At 32.6% G+C, this 15225-nt stretch overlaps 1 protein-coding gene across 13 annotated transcripts in view; it reads left to right on the forward strand.

Moving 5' to 3' along the window:
* CNTLN (centlein) overlaps positions 1-15225 on the forward strand; it is a 332812-nt gene that overhangs the window by 142446 nt on the left and 175141 nt on the right. For all 13 annotated transcript variants that reach the window (XR_011497243.1, XM_070495470.1, XM_070495472.1 and 10 more), the window contains 2 exons: positions 6882-7058; positions 8875-9000. Coding sequence is in view for 12 of the 13 variants with exons in the window: in XM_070495470.1 (XP_070351571.1) it covers positions 6882-7058; positions 8875-9000 (303 nt within the window). In the remaining variant the exon portion in view is untranslated. The remainder of the gene's footprint in view (positions 1-6881; positions 7059-8874; positions 9001-15225) is intronic.

Consider the following 15225-nt stretch of genomic DNA (forward strand, 5'->3'; position numbering starts at 1 on the left):
TTTTTTCATTACCTGGCTTCACATAAACACAGGTGGCGTAGCTTTCTTGTCAGTTTTTAATAATTACAGGCTATTATGGAATGCATAGTTAGCAGATTGAAAACCACACTTTAGTGAATTTGTTTGAGTATGATTGAGGTTTTAATGTATAGAGATGATAATGCATAACAAGCATAGTCCCTTGCTTATACCATTAGTGCACAAATTTCAATTTTTTTACTGGTGACATAAGTGTCACATGTTTATAAAACTTAGAGTATGCATTATAATAAGTAATAGATTGCAAATAAAAGTCACATATTTAGATATATACTGAATAGGAAATTTAATTCCTTTAATCTAGAAATTTATTTTAGGACACTGTTAAAAGATGTGCTTTAAATATTCAGAATTCAATTCAATTTTGACTGTGTTCAGTTTGGCTATTTAACGTATAAACAGGTCTATAGAAAAATCACTTAGTCTTTTCATCCTAATTTTTAAGTAAGTCCAGGATTAGTTTACTCTTGGGATTAGAATCTGCAGTCAATGTGTATATTAAACAGTTAATGCTAAACACTCTTTTGTGGCATGTAAATATCACTGATTTTTGTCAGTACAGTGTGATATTTACGTGTATAGAGGAAATAATTAGCCTGTTAGTTTGCTCAACTTTTTAACACAGATACTGTTGTCATCTACTGGATGTGACTATAAGCCAATACACTATCCACTTATAACCCATTCAGTATTAAGCTTTGTATGAGTGGAAGTAAAGTTATGAAATTAAATTTTTCCCTTTTATTTTGCTGTTCACTAATTTGGCTGTCCCACACAACTGTTTAGATATTAAAGGAAAGTTTAATTTGACTGTCTACTTTATAGTACTGAGTTTTGCTATAATGTGACATTAGGATGGTGTTTGTGAGAGGAGATAGTGATAGGTTAAATTTTACCTAAATGTAGTAAATGATTTCATTATATTTTATGATCTTTAAATGTAATGTGAGGATATTTGAGTTACAAGTAAGGAGATTGAAGGCATGCAAATATTTATATTTTTTAAAAGAGTGCTAGCTGACTTTGTTGTCGTTAGACATTTATTACTCAATTTAGTAGTCTTTCTAAAAGTGAGGTGCAAATTTAAGTTGGTACACGTAATTCCATTTGTGAACTTTTGTAGTAAGACTATTTTGATTTATGATATCATGTTTATTTGATATTATTTTTCTTTTTACTTAATTTTTTTAAGAATATATGACTATATTAAAGTGATCTGTTTTCAGGTTATGGATGATTCAGCTAACAATGTTTATTTTATAAGTTGGCGATAGATATATTTCTGCATTTCTAAAATCAATTTTAAATAAAATGAAGAGTTTTTGCAAAGATTTAGGCATTTCATGAGAAGAAAATTTTACATATATATACTATTAAAGAGTGTATATGTGTATATATATATATATATATATATATATGCTTTTTTATACTCTGTCTTCTTCCAAGAAAATGTGAGTTGATTTTCAGAGAATAATCATTCAAAATGTCAATTTCTGTGATATATATGCATATAGGTTAGAAATTTTATATACAAACATATATTACAGATTTTTAAATACACATGTATGTTTGACCTATACTTAATTTTCAGTGAGATATTATTTTTGGAGAAACTATTTCTTTTGCTGAGATATCATGTCCTTTTTAAATGTTTTTGTTTTGCAATTGGCTACATTATGTGTTGACAGGTTTGAAATTTATAAATTTTTTAAGTAAGTGAGATAATATATGTGAAATGTTACCTAGAGCTAGAAACATAATACTTTTTCATCAAATGCTAGTTGTTATTATTTTAGTATAGTGGGACACAGATTAATATATTTAATTAAAACTTACTAATAAGACAAAACAATTTAACTTACAGTTTTTTGCAATTGTTATAGCTGTGAAAAATTTTCTATTTATTAGGCAGTGTTCACTCAGCCTTCACTGTAATAATGCCATACACTGTTGCTTGAATTTAATGCAACATGAGTAGATATTTAATTTATATAATTTTTCAATAGTAATTGGCACAACATTTAAAGGCTTCTCCTTCCCACCCCCCTTTTACTCTATATCTTCTACAGGACTTTGATCAAAATTACCTCTGTGGATCAATGTAAAAAATAAGTCATGTATTAATAATGGTCAATTTAAAGAGATTAGTTCCAATTGGAGGCATTTGGACACATAGTCCACTGATGATTTCTCATCAGATTAACTATGGTCTACCACCATACCATTATCTTCTAAGACTGTAAACTAAAAAGATGCAGAAGAATTTCTTATATTATAGAAAAAAGTTTATTTTAAAATGTTAATAATTCCTAGCCAAGAAAAGTTAACTTTTCAAAGTCTGGGATTTTAAGGGCAATAGATAGAATAAACTTCCACAGACAGGGGAATTGTTAGTCTTGATTTTACTAAGCTTGTAAAGCAGCACTTAAAACACATAGGGATAAGTAAGGATATATGACAATATACATATCTTACCCTTAAAACAATTACTAAGCTTAAAAAGTAAAGTGAGTATACTATTGATCTATTGATAGGGGACAAAAGAGTAACTTTATGATGGAGTAACCTGACAAACGCTGCTTTAGCTAGGTGATCAAGGTCCAAAATCAACAGTCAAGTCATGTTGGTAGTGTGTACCCTTGCTATGATGTGATGAAAATGTACTTTACTTCTGTGATCTTCCTCCCCAAAACTCGTAAGGAGCATCCCATAATGTATCTGAATAGTGCCCTTCAAAACTGTCCATGTCGTCAAAAATAAGAAAAGTGAGAAACTGTCACAGCGAAGAGTTACTGACATGATAATTAAATGTAATGTGGTATGGTGGATGGGATCCTGGAACAGAAAAAGGACATTAGTTAAAAGATGTGGAAATTTGAGTAAACTATTGTAAAGGGAAAAAAACTTTTTTCCTTCCTATATGGGGAATAATTTAGTTCTTCCTTACTACAACTTTCTTCCCTGTGAATTTGCTTTACTAGTCACACAGAACACTCACATTTCTGACTCTTCTGGTCACCAAATGTGTGGAGGTTTTTTCCCCACAACAAGCTATTCTCTGTGACACCAGCTAGATGTCCTATAATTTAACTCAATTCTGACACTGTCTACCTGGAGATAGCATCAGATCCCATAGGTTAAGGGCTGGGTCCCACAAGACTTCCCCCTCCCCCACACACTTTAGAGACCAGTTGCAAGCTCAGGTTATCACCTGGGCTTTTGACCAACCAGCTAGATTGAAGGTTCCAAAGACCGCCTCTTTGGGTTCAGCTAATTTCTAGAGCAGCTCACAGAACTCAGGGAAATGTTTATTACCAGTTTATTAAAGGATCTGATAAAGGGTACAGATGAACATCCAGATGGAAGAGATGTGTAGGGTAAGGTATATGGGAAGGAGCGTGGAGCTTCCATGCCCTGCCCAGGTGCACCACTCTCTCAGCACCTCCCCGTGTTCACTAACCCCGAAACTCTCTGAACCCCCTACTACTGGGATTTTATAGAGGCTTTCTCACATAGGTGTGATTAATTATGAACTCCATTTCCAACCATTCTTCCCTCTCTGGAGGATAGTGGGTAGGGCTGAAAATTCCAACCTTCTAATCTTGCCTTGGTCCTTTTGGTGACCAGCCCCCGTCCAAGAGCCATCTAGGAGCCCACCCAGAGTCACCTTAATAGAATAAAAGATGCTTCTAGTGCTCTTATCACTTTGGAATTTACAAGAGTTTTAGGTGGGAGCTGTGTGCCAGGAATCAGGCAGAGACCAATATACATATTTTCTGTTATCTCACAACTATGGGCCTCAGTTAAAAATAAAGTGTGAATATTGGTTCATTAAGTGTAACAAATGTACCATATTAATTTTAGATGTTAGTAACAGGGGAAACTGGGGTGAGTGGGAGTGGGAGGTGTAGAACTCTTTATAGTATCTGCTTGGTTTTCCTGTAAGTATAAAACTGTTCTAGATAATAAAGCCTGTTAGTTAAAAAAAAAAAATCAGGTTAAAGGACAGAATTACAGTGGTTTCCATTTTCTTTTTAAAGTCTGGGTAATATATCCCAAACTTATCACTAGCAAACTCTGAGAGATGAGATTATGGGGAGACTTTCATTTATATTTCCCCATCTATACTGAAAATTTTATATTAAATTTTTATTCCTTTTTTTTGGAGAAAAAAAGTTTTACATTTTGAAAAACGTTTAATGACGTGTTCATTATTAAAAGAATTTAAGGAAATTCAGGTAAGTATGAAGAAAATAATTCACATAGAATTCCTCCTCTCAGCAATAACACTGTAACATTTCAGGGTTTTTTCCACACATATTTGGTGAAATCTATTTCTATACTGTATACTATATTCTTTTGTAAACTGCTTTTCTCACCTAACAGTTTGTCATGGATATCTTTCTGTATCAACCGTGAGCATGCTAGAATGCGATATCAAAGACTTGATACACTTTTATGTGCTTTGATACATGTTTCAAAATTCCCCCAGAAAATTTGTAGCAGTTTATACTTCCACTACCATGTTCTCAAAACACAAGAGTCGTAAAGTGAGTCTGGCAAACATTTTAAAATTAGGAGATTTCCCTGAGAAATTCGAATTCCTGCTGCTTTTGAAAAATCAGTACTCTGGCAGTAGTGGGCCACATTCCTCTATGAAAACACTGGGCTGGAGCTCAGTAGCAACTGCCACAAATACTCTCCGTACTCCCTCAAAGTGAGGCCGAGTGTGGTTTGACATTTCATTTTATTTGTACTTTTAAAAATGGTGGTATTAAGAGAAATGTGACATACTTCTTGTGCATATATCTCTATTAGAAGTGATAAAAGGCTTGAGAGAGAGAGAAAGACCACAGTTTTTAAAAACTGGGAGCATGTGTAAGTTTTCTTGTGGAAGTGAAGAATATACCTACATGTTTTAATATGTATACAAAGTGTCTCTGTTGAATAGATTCTAAGCTGTAATTTTAAAACAAACTAAACACAACCCATTTTACTTATTTATTTACATTATCTCCTTGGCTCCCATGTGAATTTAAGTTGATCACTAGTTTCATAGTATTTTAATTTTGAATTTCTGTTATTGTTTATTGAGGAATTTCAAAGAAATGCTGCTGAAATATGAAACCTCTTATTAGTATAGTGACAAAATGCACTGTTGGAGCATATTTTATGTCTTCATGAATATTTGAATTATTTATCATTGTAGTTACTTGACCGAATATTCACACTTTTACATTCTTATCTATTGCATTTTAATCCAATCATGATTTAGAAAACTCATTTGTTAAAGAGCACAGGATTGCTTATTGGATATACCAATAAACTAAACTTGTGTTTTTCCTGTTTTAGTCTAAATTTTTGTTTAACCTTGAACAATTTATTTAAAATTTCTTTGGTAAATTATGGGATATTTATATATTCTTCATAATTTTAATCAGTGAAACCTGGGCAAGAACAGGTAGCCTTTGAAAACTGTTTAGATTGGCAGCCCAATCAAAGGAAACATTTATAAACATCATAAATTTGCTTACGAAATAGGAGGAAAAAATAAAAGAAATAAAAGCTATACGGTGATTAACAGGGGGAGAAAAGAATAGGACAAAATTCTTTTAGAGTTTGCAAGAAAAGTGCTTTAAGTATTTTAATTTGACGTTCAGAGCAAGTATTTAATATATTTTAAGTGTGATAATAGTACAATGTAAACAATATGCTGAGGAAAATATTTAGTAGTCTGATAGAATAAAGGTTGGGAAACAAATTAAGTGATTTATGTATGAGGAAAGTGTAATAGTATAAATCAAAGATGATCCCTCTCATTATAAAAATTACAGGTTAGAATTAGGAAAATTTTGCCTATCCCCTAAAAAAAGAAAAAAGTGGTCAAAAGAGAAAAGGATAATATTTCCCATTATTGGTTCAGAAAAGTTAAACATATATATTTTTTCATAGTCCTTAGGAATATTGTTTAGGAAGAATGAGGCTGTCCACATTTTAAATGAAACTATGTTCGGGGCTACTGGATCCATATTGATAATATTAGAATCGTAAAATCTGACTTTTCTATGCTAGAAGTAAAAAAACCTTTGTTTTCACTATGATTTAGTGTTTTTGTTTTTTTAAGTGGAGTGCTTAATTTGAAATAGCATATATGCATGGATTTTAATGGTCTCAAATATATTCAGTTAAGATGTTAGTAGAATATTGCAGAATGTTAGTTTTCAGAACAAATTTTGTATAAGCTTAATTTTCCCCTGATTTCTATTGTTAAAATGTGGTGCTTACCATTAGCAGTTTATCTGGTATATGAATAAATTTTAAAGTAGAATACTATGAACTGTATTGACTTTTAAGAGTATCAGTTTTTTGAGCTATTGTTAAATTATGATACATTAAAAGCTAACTAGAGCTATAGGGCTGTTGGTTTCCTTTTCCCAGGTACATATTCAGTGGTATTACATAACTCTTGATGATCAGACAGTGAATTGAGTATTTTGTGAGGAAATACATGTGTGTATAACCATAAATTTGAAATAATTTATAGATGAGTAGTGTCTATCATGGAACCATGCTTCAAATTTTTGCTCCTGCAAATCTCTATCACAGTATTTGTGAAAATATTTATTCAGACTCTTGGTTATTTTATTGAAAAATGCCATTATATTAGGATGACAGAAGTTTAGCTAATGCTGGTTCACAGTTTATTATTGAAATGAAACTTTCTTTCTCTGAATACTTGTGATTTAGATAATTTAATATTATATATAAGTATTTGCATATATATGTAAATAATATGAGATGCAAAGGTACATATACTTTGCCCATATACTTTTTTTTAATAGATATCCCAACGGCCATCTTTATCGAGCTTAGAAACCTTAATGGTCTCACAGAAGTCTGAAATTGAGTATTTACAGGAGAAACTGAAAATAGCAAATGAAAAACTGTCAGAGAACAGATCTACCAACAACGGTTCCTCAGAGAAGAGCATCCTGACAAGTGCTGACGGGAAACATAAGGTAGGTACGTTTGTCATTTTGCAGATTTGTCAGCATTTGGCTGGCAAGGCAAGAGATGAAGTTAAAAAACAAACAGCAGCGTTTACTTCTCTGCCTATATTTCTGGAAGCTTTTAAAAAAATATTATGTGCCAAATGCTTGATAAAATAATTGTTGGGAGTAGAAAGTTTTCCCTTTCTAAAGACATAGTATATTCCTAATTAATTAAATACATTAGTGGTTGTATACCTATTTTGAAGTAAATTAACATTCTTGTATTAAAAAGTTTTGGTAAGTATCCCTTGTCTATATAATCTATAGATAAATTAATCTAAGTAAAAATTTTAAAGTGGTATTAGTCATTAACTCAATTTTCTAATTTTAATTAGAAGAAAAATATACCTTAATGCTTCTGTTTCACTCAGATATGATAGTTAAAATACTGCCCATATGGAATATAAACTATAAATGGAATTTAACATTAATTTGTGGAGTTATATATTTTCAGATTTAAAGGCATAGCAATAGAGAAAAAATAAGCAAATTTTTCATAGTATATTTCTCATTTCTTAACATCTCAGCTTTTCCTTTTGTAGTATTCATTACATATTCCTATTATGCTGTGAAAGATTCTATGAACATTGACTGATATAAAATTTTTATAATATCACATTGTAAATATGTTATTTCTGAATAAATTGAAATAACAATTCCCTAAAAGTAAGGAGTTTTAGACATGTTTTTCTCACATTTGTTACTTCAGCAGTAGAAAATATCTTTAAAAGTAGAAAACCATGTTTTCAAGATAATTGTTTTTAGTTCTTTCCAGGTTTTCCTATGAGTAGAACAAACTATCTTAATAAAGGAACCATTTAAAATTAGACCCATGTTTCTGCAGTATTCTTATTTACTCTAACATTACTAGTAATTTTCAGAAGAGCGAGCTTTGTTTACGTATGTATGTATGTATTTATTTAAACATAACTGCATTGTCCATTTCTTGCCGTTTTGGAGTAGTTTTACAGCATTGAGCTTTATTTAAATGAAAGAAAACATTCCTAAAATTGAGAGACAGCATTACTGGGCCTAAGTTGGTTGCTTGCTGTATTACTGAAGTTTAAAAATGTACCACTTTGATGTTTCATTGCTTTTAACAAAAGTCAAGAAAATAAGAGTGATATTTTGAACAAAATTTTCTTTCATTTTCATAAGAGTATGCAGTAAGTATGAACAATATGTTGCCCAGCTTAATACTTGCTTTCACATATTCTTTCTCCAGATTGGTATATGAAGCTGTACATAATATAAACACACATTCTTGTCTCTAGTTAGCCACATTATAGTTAATGACCATATGGTCATTATGGTATAAGATCTACTGTCTGTTGTATTTATATTCCTCAAGCATATTGTTCCTTCAACTTCACAGTGTGTTAAACTATTTCAAAGGGAAAAAAATCCTTTCCCTCTTGTTTCTGGTTGTCCTATCAAGTGTAACCTTGGACCCTTATAGAGCAATTAGACCAGCCTCTATCCCCTCCTTTGTAATGAGGTTTCTTGCATTTCTGAGTCTATAACCCTTTAGTCTTCCCTAATGGGACATCATTATTCTGAAAGAAACAATGTAAATGTAAATGAATATTCTCATTAACGAGTCACAGAGAAACCTTTAGCGGTAGCACTGTGGTAATTCCGCTTGTTATTTCTCCAGTATTCCATGCAGGATTTTTTTTATAATTCATTATTAGTATTCAAAATTACTTGTTCTTTAATTTTGCATGTCTTTCATAATCCAGTGTTCCAACTAGTTCAACCATGTCCTTGTTTTATTCTCGAGGAACCACCTGTGAAACGTTCAAGGTCTTTGTCCCCAAAGAGCTCTTTCACAGACTCAGAGGAACTAAGGAAGCTGAGAAACGCTGAAAGAAAGATTGAAAACTTAGAGAAGGCACTACAACTAAAGGTGAACAATAAATCATTTCTTTAGTAATAACCTTGCAAAGATAAAGATATACCAAAGTACATTCATTTCACAAATTACTGCTTATCATTTATCTTTCCTGAATTTATTTACATGTATAAAAATATGTAGTCGGTTGATCTTGTTTTTAAGATTTCTGAGGATCATAAAGTAATAAAAAATAAGCTACTTGTAAACTAAATGTTTATTCACTACTTAAAATTATTTGCAAATATTTTGACTTAATATTGGGAATAAATTTCTTATAGTTTCTCAGAAACAAAAAAATAGAACTGTAGCTAGTGGAAAGAGAATTTCTTGTGGTTCTTTATAAATGATAAACACATAAAAAGAAAAATGAGTTAAAAAGCACACCAGCCTAGCTCAGGCCACTTAAAATTGTCCTTTATAGAAAATTACATAGTCAAATGACAAATAAATATACGTTATTTTTTACATTTCAACTGAATTTGTCTCAGAATACATGACATTTGAGTCAGTGGTCTTCCAGTGTTTAAGAAGCATATATCTTAATGGCCTGTCTTTGAGATTTTATACTTTCCAAGTCATATTTTGTGAATCCTCTTTCTCAGAAGAAGTTGGTTGTGCATATTGAACCAGTTTTATGTGACTATGTTGAGGGCTTTTATTTTTTCTGTGAATTTAATATGGCTAAACTTGTCATTCCTCATTCACAACTACCCGAAGGCCTGTACTATTTAAGATTTAGTCATTTAATTGAATCTCAAATAGTTTTATGACATTCTATGACAAGCCCAATTTACACATGATTAGAATCCAATACCGTTAAAACTTAAATCCTTTTTCATATAGTACAGATTACTCTTAGGTAGAAAAAGATTCGACTTAACATTATGTGTATTTTAGAACAAAATATGGTTTACAGGTATAGTTAGCCATAAGCTCCAATTAATAATGTTTTCTACCTTTCCACTAAACATTGTGTTAATTTATATTTATTCAGACCTAAGCTGTTAGTTCTAAAACCAAGGAAAATTATCAACTATTGTTTCTACCAAAAATGAAATGATCAGATGACCTCAGCTTGCTAGCATTTAGCCTGCTTGAAATTTATATACCTGGAATTATTTGCTCATTCATTTGTTTACTCAGTAACTTATTGAGCAATGCAGTTAGCCAAGCATTGTACTAGTCACTTGTTGTACAATAGGAGAAAAGGTGAGTTTCTATCATTCAAGACCCTTTCTCTAGTTAAGAAGATGCTAAGTGAGTTTTAGAATCAGTGTATTAGTGTAAACTTGAGGGTACACACAGGATATTATGGACATGTTTAGAAAGCCAATCTATCATCTTCCTTCTTGTACGTGATTCTTGAAATTCATATACCAACGCATCTCTCCTGTATTAATCTCGGTTCTCCAGAGAAACAGAACCAATAGGATACAACCTTTTAGTCTTCCCTGATAGGACATCATTATTCTGAAAGATAGGTATGTATATATAGAGAGAGAGTGATTGATTGATTGTAAGGAATTGGCTCACGTGATTATGCAGTCTGGGAATTTCAAAATCTACAGTCATCAAGCTAGAGTTCCAGGAGAGCCAATGGTATAGTTCCAGTCTGAGTCCAAAGGCCTGAGAACCAGGAGAGCTCATGGTGTACGTTCCAGTCCCAGTCCAAGTCTGAGTCGGAATCCCGGAGACCAATGTCCCAGCTCAAAGACAGGCAGAAAGAAAGAATTCTTTCTTACACAGCCTTTTATTCTATTCAGGCCTTCAATGGATTGGATGAAGCCCATTAGATTGGGGAGGGTAATCTGCTTTACTCTGTCTGCTGATTCAAATGTTAATTTCTACAGAAACACCTCTACCAATAACCCAGAAATAATGATTAACCAAATATCTGGGCAGTCAGATTGACACATAAAATTAGCCATCACATATCCATTCAGTAGTAGATGATCTCCACTCATTGGCCCCCCACAGAAGTCTGCGAGTCTTTGATAGTCACTTGTTTTTGGCAGGAAGGAGTAAAGCAGTTGAGACGTTTTTAGATCTATTGTCTTCCACCTCTTGAATTTCTTATTTCAAAAGAGTCTCAGAAGCATTATAGTAATTTATTTCCTCTTTCCTTTCTCCTAACAACACTCTCTTGATGAGGCCTCAAGTTTATTTTCAGAGTAAAATTCTTTTTTTACCCAATTTCTGTTTCATTTACACATTTTCTGTATTCCTTTTTCAAGTCAATTGATGATAGTCCGGAATTCGAATTATTCCACCACACACCCAGCTGGGTGAGCAGTGTGGGATAGGTTGTCGAGAGACCAAAGAAAAGACCCAGAGACAGTGAACGAGACAGATGGGTTTATTGGGAGTTACTTATAGGGAAGGTCCAGTGGCAGCCGGCTGGACAGCAACGTGCACCTGCTACCACCTCCTGAGAGAAGCTGGCTTAAGTACCCAGAGGAACAAAGGGTGTGTACTTGCCAAGGGGGGTCACCCTTGTATGACCTGCATTCCAAGGACCAGAGCCCCCCTGGAGGAGTTCTATGTTGCCTCAGACTGCGAGAGTCTTGGCGCTAACTCTCCCATGAGAAATCAGCTGGGTTGGCCAAGCCCAGGACTGTTATTATTGTGAGTGCTGGCACATAGCCCAGACAGGAGCCTCAAGGACGCATGGTTTTTAAAGGGCTACACCAGCTAATGCCCCTAGACAAATGTAGGTTTTCTTTCACAGATTGCAAGATAAGGGAAAAAATGGGAGCAAATTTTTTCCTTGCATTTTATTATTGTTAAGAAAGGATTTCTTATTTTAACAGAACAAAATAGTTGAATGAAAAAGGCATTATAGTCAAGAGCATTTAGCAAAAGTGCGTAAACAAAACCTGTATAGTAAAGCAATTCCAAGGAGAGTGATTGGGCCCAGGGTACTTTTTAATTTTCAGCCTGACTTTAGTAAGTACAGCTGTCATATTTAGTGAAGACAGAAGACCTCTTTCTATATTCCCCTTATTAGACTATAATATTAATATTATTGCTATTACTCAAGTGCATGTGAGTCTAAGATAAGATAGGAATTAATGATGTGTCTGTATTAGTTTCCTAGGGCTGCTGTCACAAACTACCACAAACTGGCTGGCTTAGAAGAACAGAAATTTATTGTCTCAATGTTCTGCAGGCTAGAAAAGTCCAAAATCAAGGTGTCAACAGGCTTAGTTCCTTCTGACGGCTGTGAGGGAGAATTCCCTCCTTCCTTCCTCTCTCCTAGCTTCTGGTAGTCTCAGGTATTCCTTGGCTTATAGATGGCCTTCTCCCTGTGTCTTCACATCATCTTCCCTCTATGTGTGTCTCTCCCTGTGTCTAAATTTCTCCTTTTTGTAGACACCAGTTATATTGGATTAGGACCCACCCTAATGACCTCATTTTAACTTGGTTACCTTTATCAAGACCCATATCTCCAAATAAAATCACATCCTGAGGTAGTAGGGGTTAGGACTCCAACATATCTTTTTTGGAGGGATTAGTTTCAACCCATGACAGTGACTTACGGTTTTTAAAGTACATTTGTTGATCATGGTGCTCCTTTTGTAGACCATTACCCCCTAATACATGTTGAATTTTTGTCATGGTCTTTCCCATACTGATATTCTATTGACTACTGCTCTGCCAGAAGCTAATGGGACATGGCAGACGACAATGTTCTGTGCCCCATTATTGTAAACACTGGATTAAAAGCTTTTTTTTTTTGTAAGCCTTTAGCATATCAATGCGCATTGTGAATCTGTAGAAAGGTATAAATACATTATTTCCCAGATTTATTTGATTATATATACCTATTAATATTTCCCAAAAGACTGTTGTTCCATGGAAGATACAATTGGAAACAGTAAAAGACAGAAGACATTCTCCATGGGACAGTAGGTAGCCTTAGCATCCCCAGTTGATCACCAAGGTGGAGCCTTGGTGAAGGGAGGGAAGGACAAATGTTTCACCAGTAGACCATGGAACATACATATATATATACACACTTTGATACATAGAAATGATTTTTTTTATTATGTCAGCAGTAAGTCATGCATATTATTCTAATGCTAATTAAGAATTTTGTATAAATATTAACACATTGTCTTGCTCAGCTTACTTCTCTGACTAGTTGTACGTGTTTTCAAGAGGGATGACCAATGTTGTAATAAAAGAGCCAATAGTAACAGAAGACATGAAAGCTCTTATTATAGAAATCCCACCCATTTCTAAATCCTGACTTCATGAAGGTAGTGAACTAACAACTTATAAAGTATAATTTGGAAACCAGTGCATCAGAGCTTTATGAAATCTTCACTATACTTGAAATTACTAGTGCCATGAATCCCTGCTTTACTGATTTTCATGCATTTGACAACTTGATTCTATTAGCATTTTTCTATGCCGTTTAGTAACATCAATATGTCCTTTGAATATAGTTTAAATGTCTTGTATTTTTCAATGCTCTAATATTCATGAACTTTATACATTCTGCTGAAATTAAACATCTGTGGAAGCCTTGGTGTTCTATAAAAGGCTTTTTTTTTTTTTACTTTTTTAAAACCTTACTATTATTCTCTGAAGTTTGAGCCACTCTTTGATTAACAGTGTTTATGCTCTCAGTTCAAAGGTCAAGGAGCCGTTGACCAAACTAAAAGATTAGATCAAGAATCATTTCTATTCTTATGAACTCAAAAGTAGAATTGCAAATCGCGTTGAAGAAATTCAGTTGATACAACTTTCCTATTTTCTATTTTCCAATGTTTTGGTCACTTAGATTTGTTTGCACACAGAAATTAGAGCCTCTAGTTTAGCTAGTTTAATTCTAAAATACATAGACAGTACTCAGTGAATGTTTTATAGAATGATTTAATAAATGGACCTAATTCAGTGACAACCCAGGGGATATTTTTGTGTATGTCCTCTTAGGAAAATGTAGTAATTACTGATACTAAATGTATTTTTCAGTCTTTACACTTAATTTTGTTGTAAGATCTTTGGGGATAATATTTCCCAAATGAAGTACAATTTTTTTTACTTAGGCTATTATAAGTCAAATGGGACTTACAGAACTATAATCCAAACTACAATTAACTTGTATTTGTTAGAATATTATGAAAAAGTATTTTGATTATTCTTTTTAAACATTTCTTTTGAGATATCTAACTTTTGACTGACTACTTCAGCCAACATTTGTTCTTGCAGTAAAATAGGGAAAAACATTTTTCTTTGAACTGTATATAATGTATCTTATATTTACATTTTTACAAAATTTTACTGTCTATTTTTGAAGGAGGACAAAGAAACAGTTTCAGGACTAATTTCACGCATGTATTACAATTTGATATCAGCATACTCAAAGCAGGAATCTACGGGTGACACTGCATTTAAAAATTATTATTATAAATTCCATCAAGTTGATTTATCAAATAATCTCTGGTTTGGTTTTATTTTTAATAGTTTAGGTTTTAATAATTTTATAAGAATTATGTAAATACTCTGTATTAGGTATAGATAAATTATGAAACATGTAAAACTAAAGCAGAAAGATCATCCACAAAACTGTTTTTCCATAAGTACTACTTAGTGGAAGGAGTCGCTTATTTCAATTACTATAGGAAAACCAAAACTATTTGCTAATGTTGAATATATAACACTAAAGTTTTAGGAATCAGAGGTGGCCACATTGAGTGCTTTAATTAATTGCTATGCCTATTACAGAGCCTAGGACATTGTAAGTGATATATAGGACTCAGGAAATTTTTATTGAGTCTTAATCTTTGGTTTAATAGCATAATATAGTTGATTTCTATTTGAGAATTAGGAAAAACATTGGGTATGAATTCAATGATTAATTGTAGCTGAGCCAGTACTGAAAAATGCTAAAATAATGGCAGTACTAACAATAAGAAACTCAATTTGTTCTGTTAATTCAACGGAGAATTATTGTGAAAGGTAGTAGAAAAAATTTGGATATCCCATTCTATTAATTTTTACTTCTTGCTCAATCTTTTAGGTTCTGTTTACTCAGAATTCTAAGGGCTCTAATACAGACTTTTAATGATTCCAAAATACTGTATTTGTGTGTAATGATTTTTAAGAAACTCATTGTAAAATAAAAGTTTATGGGGAAAGAACTTTGACTTAATTAAGAATAATTAAATAAAGCTATTTTAGAAGTACTTAAAGAGTATTCAGTTTAACTATAAGTTTATTTTAAAATTA

The sequence above is a fragment of the Equus asinus genome, chromosome 23 (genome assembly GCF_041296235.1).
Source record: "Equus asinus isolate D_3611 breed Donkey chromosome 23, EquAss-T2T_v2, whole genome shotgun sequence".
Classification (NCBI taxonomy): domain Eukaryota; kingdom Metazoa; phylum Chordata; class Mammalia; order Perissodactyla; family Equidae; genus Equus; species Equus asinus.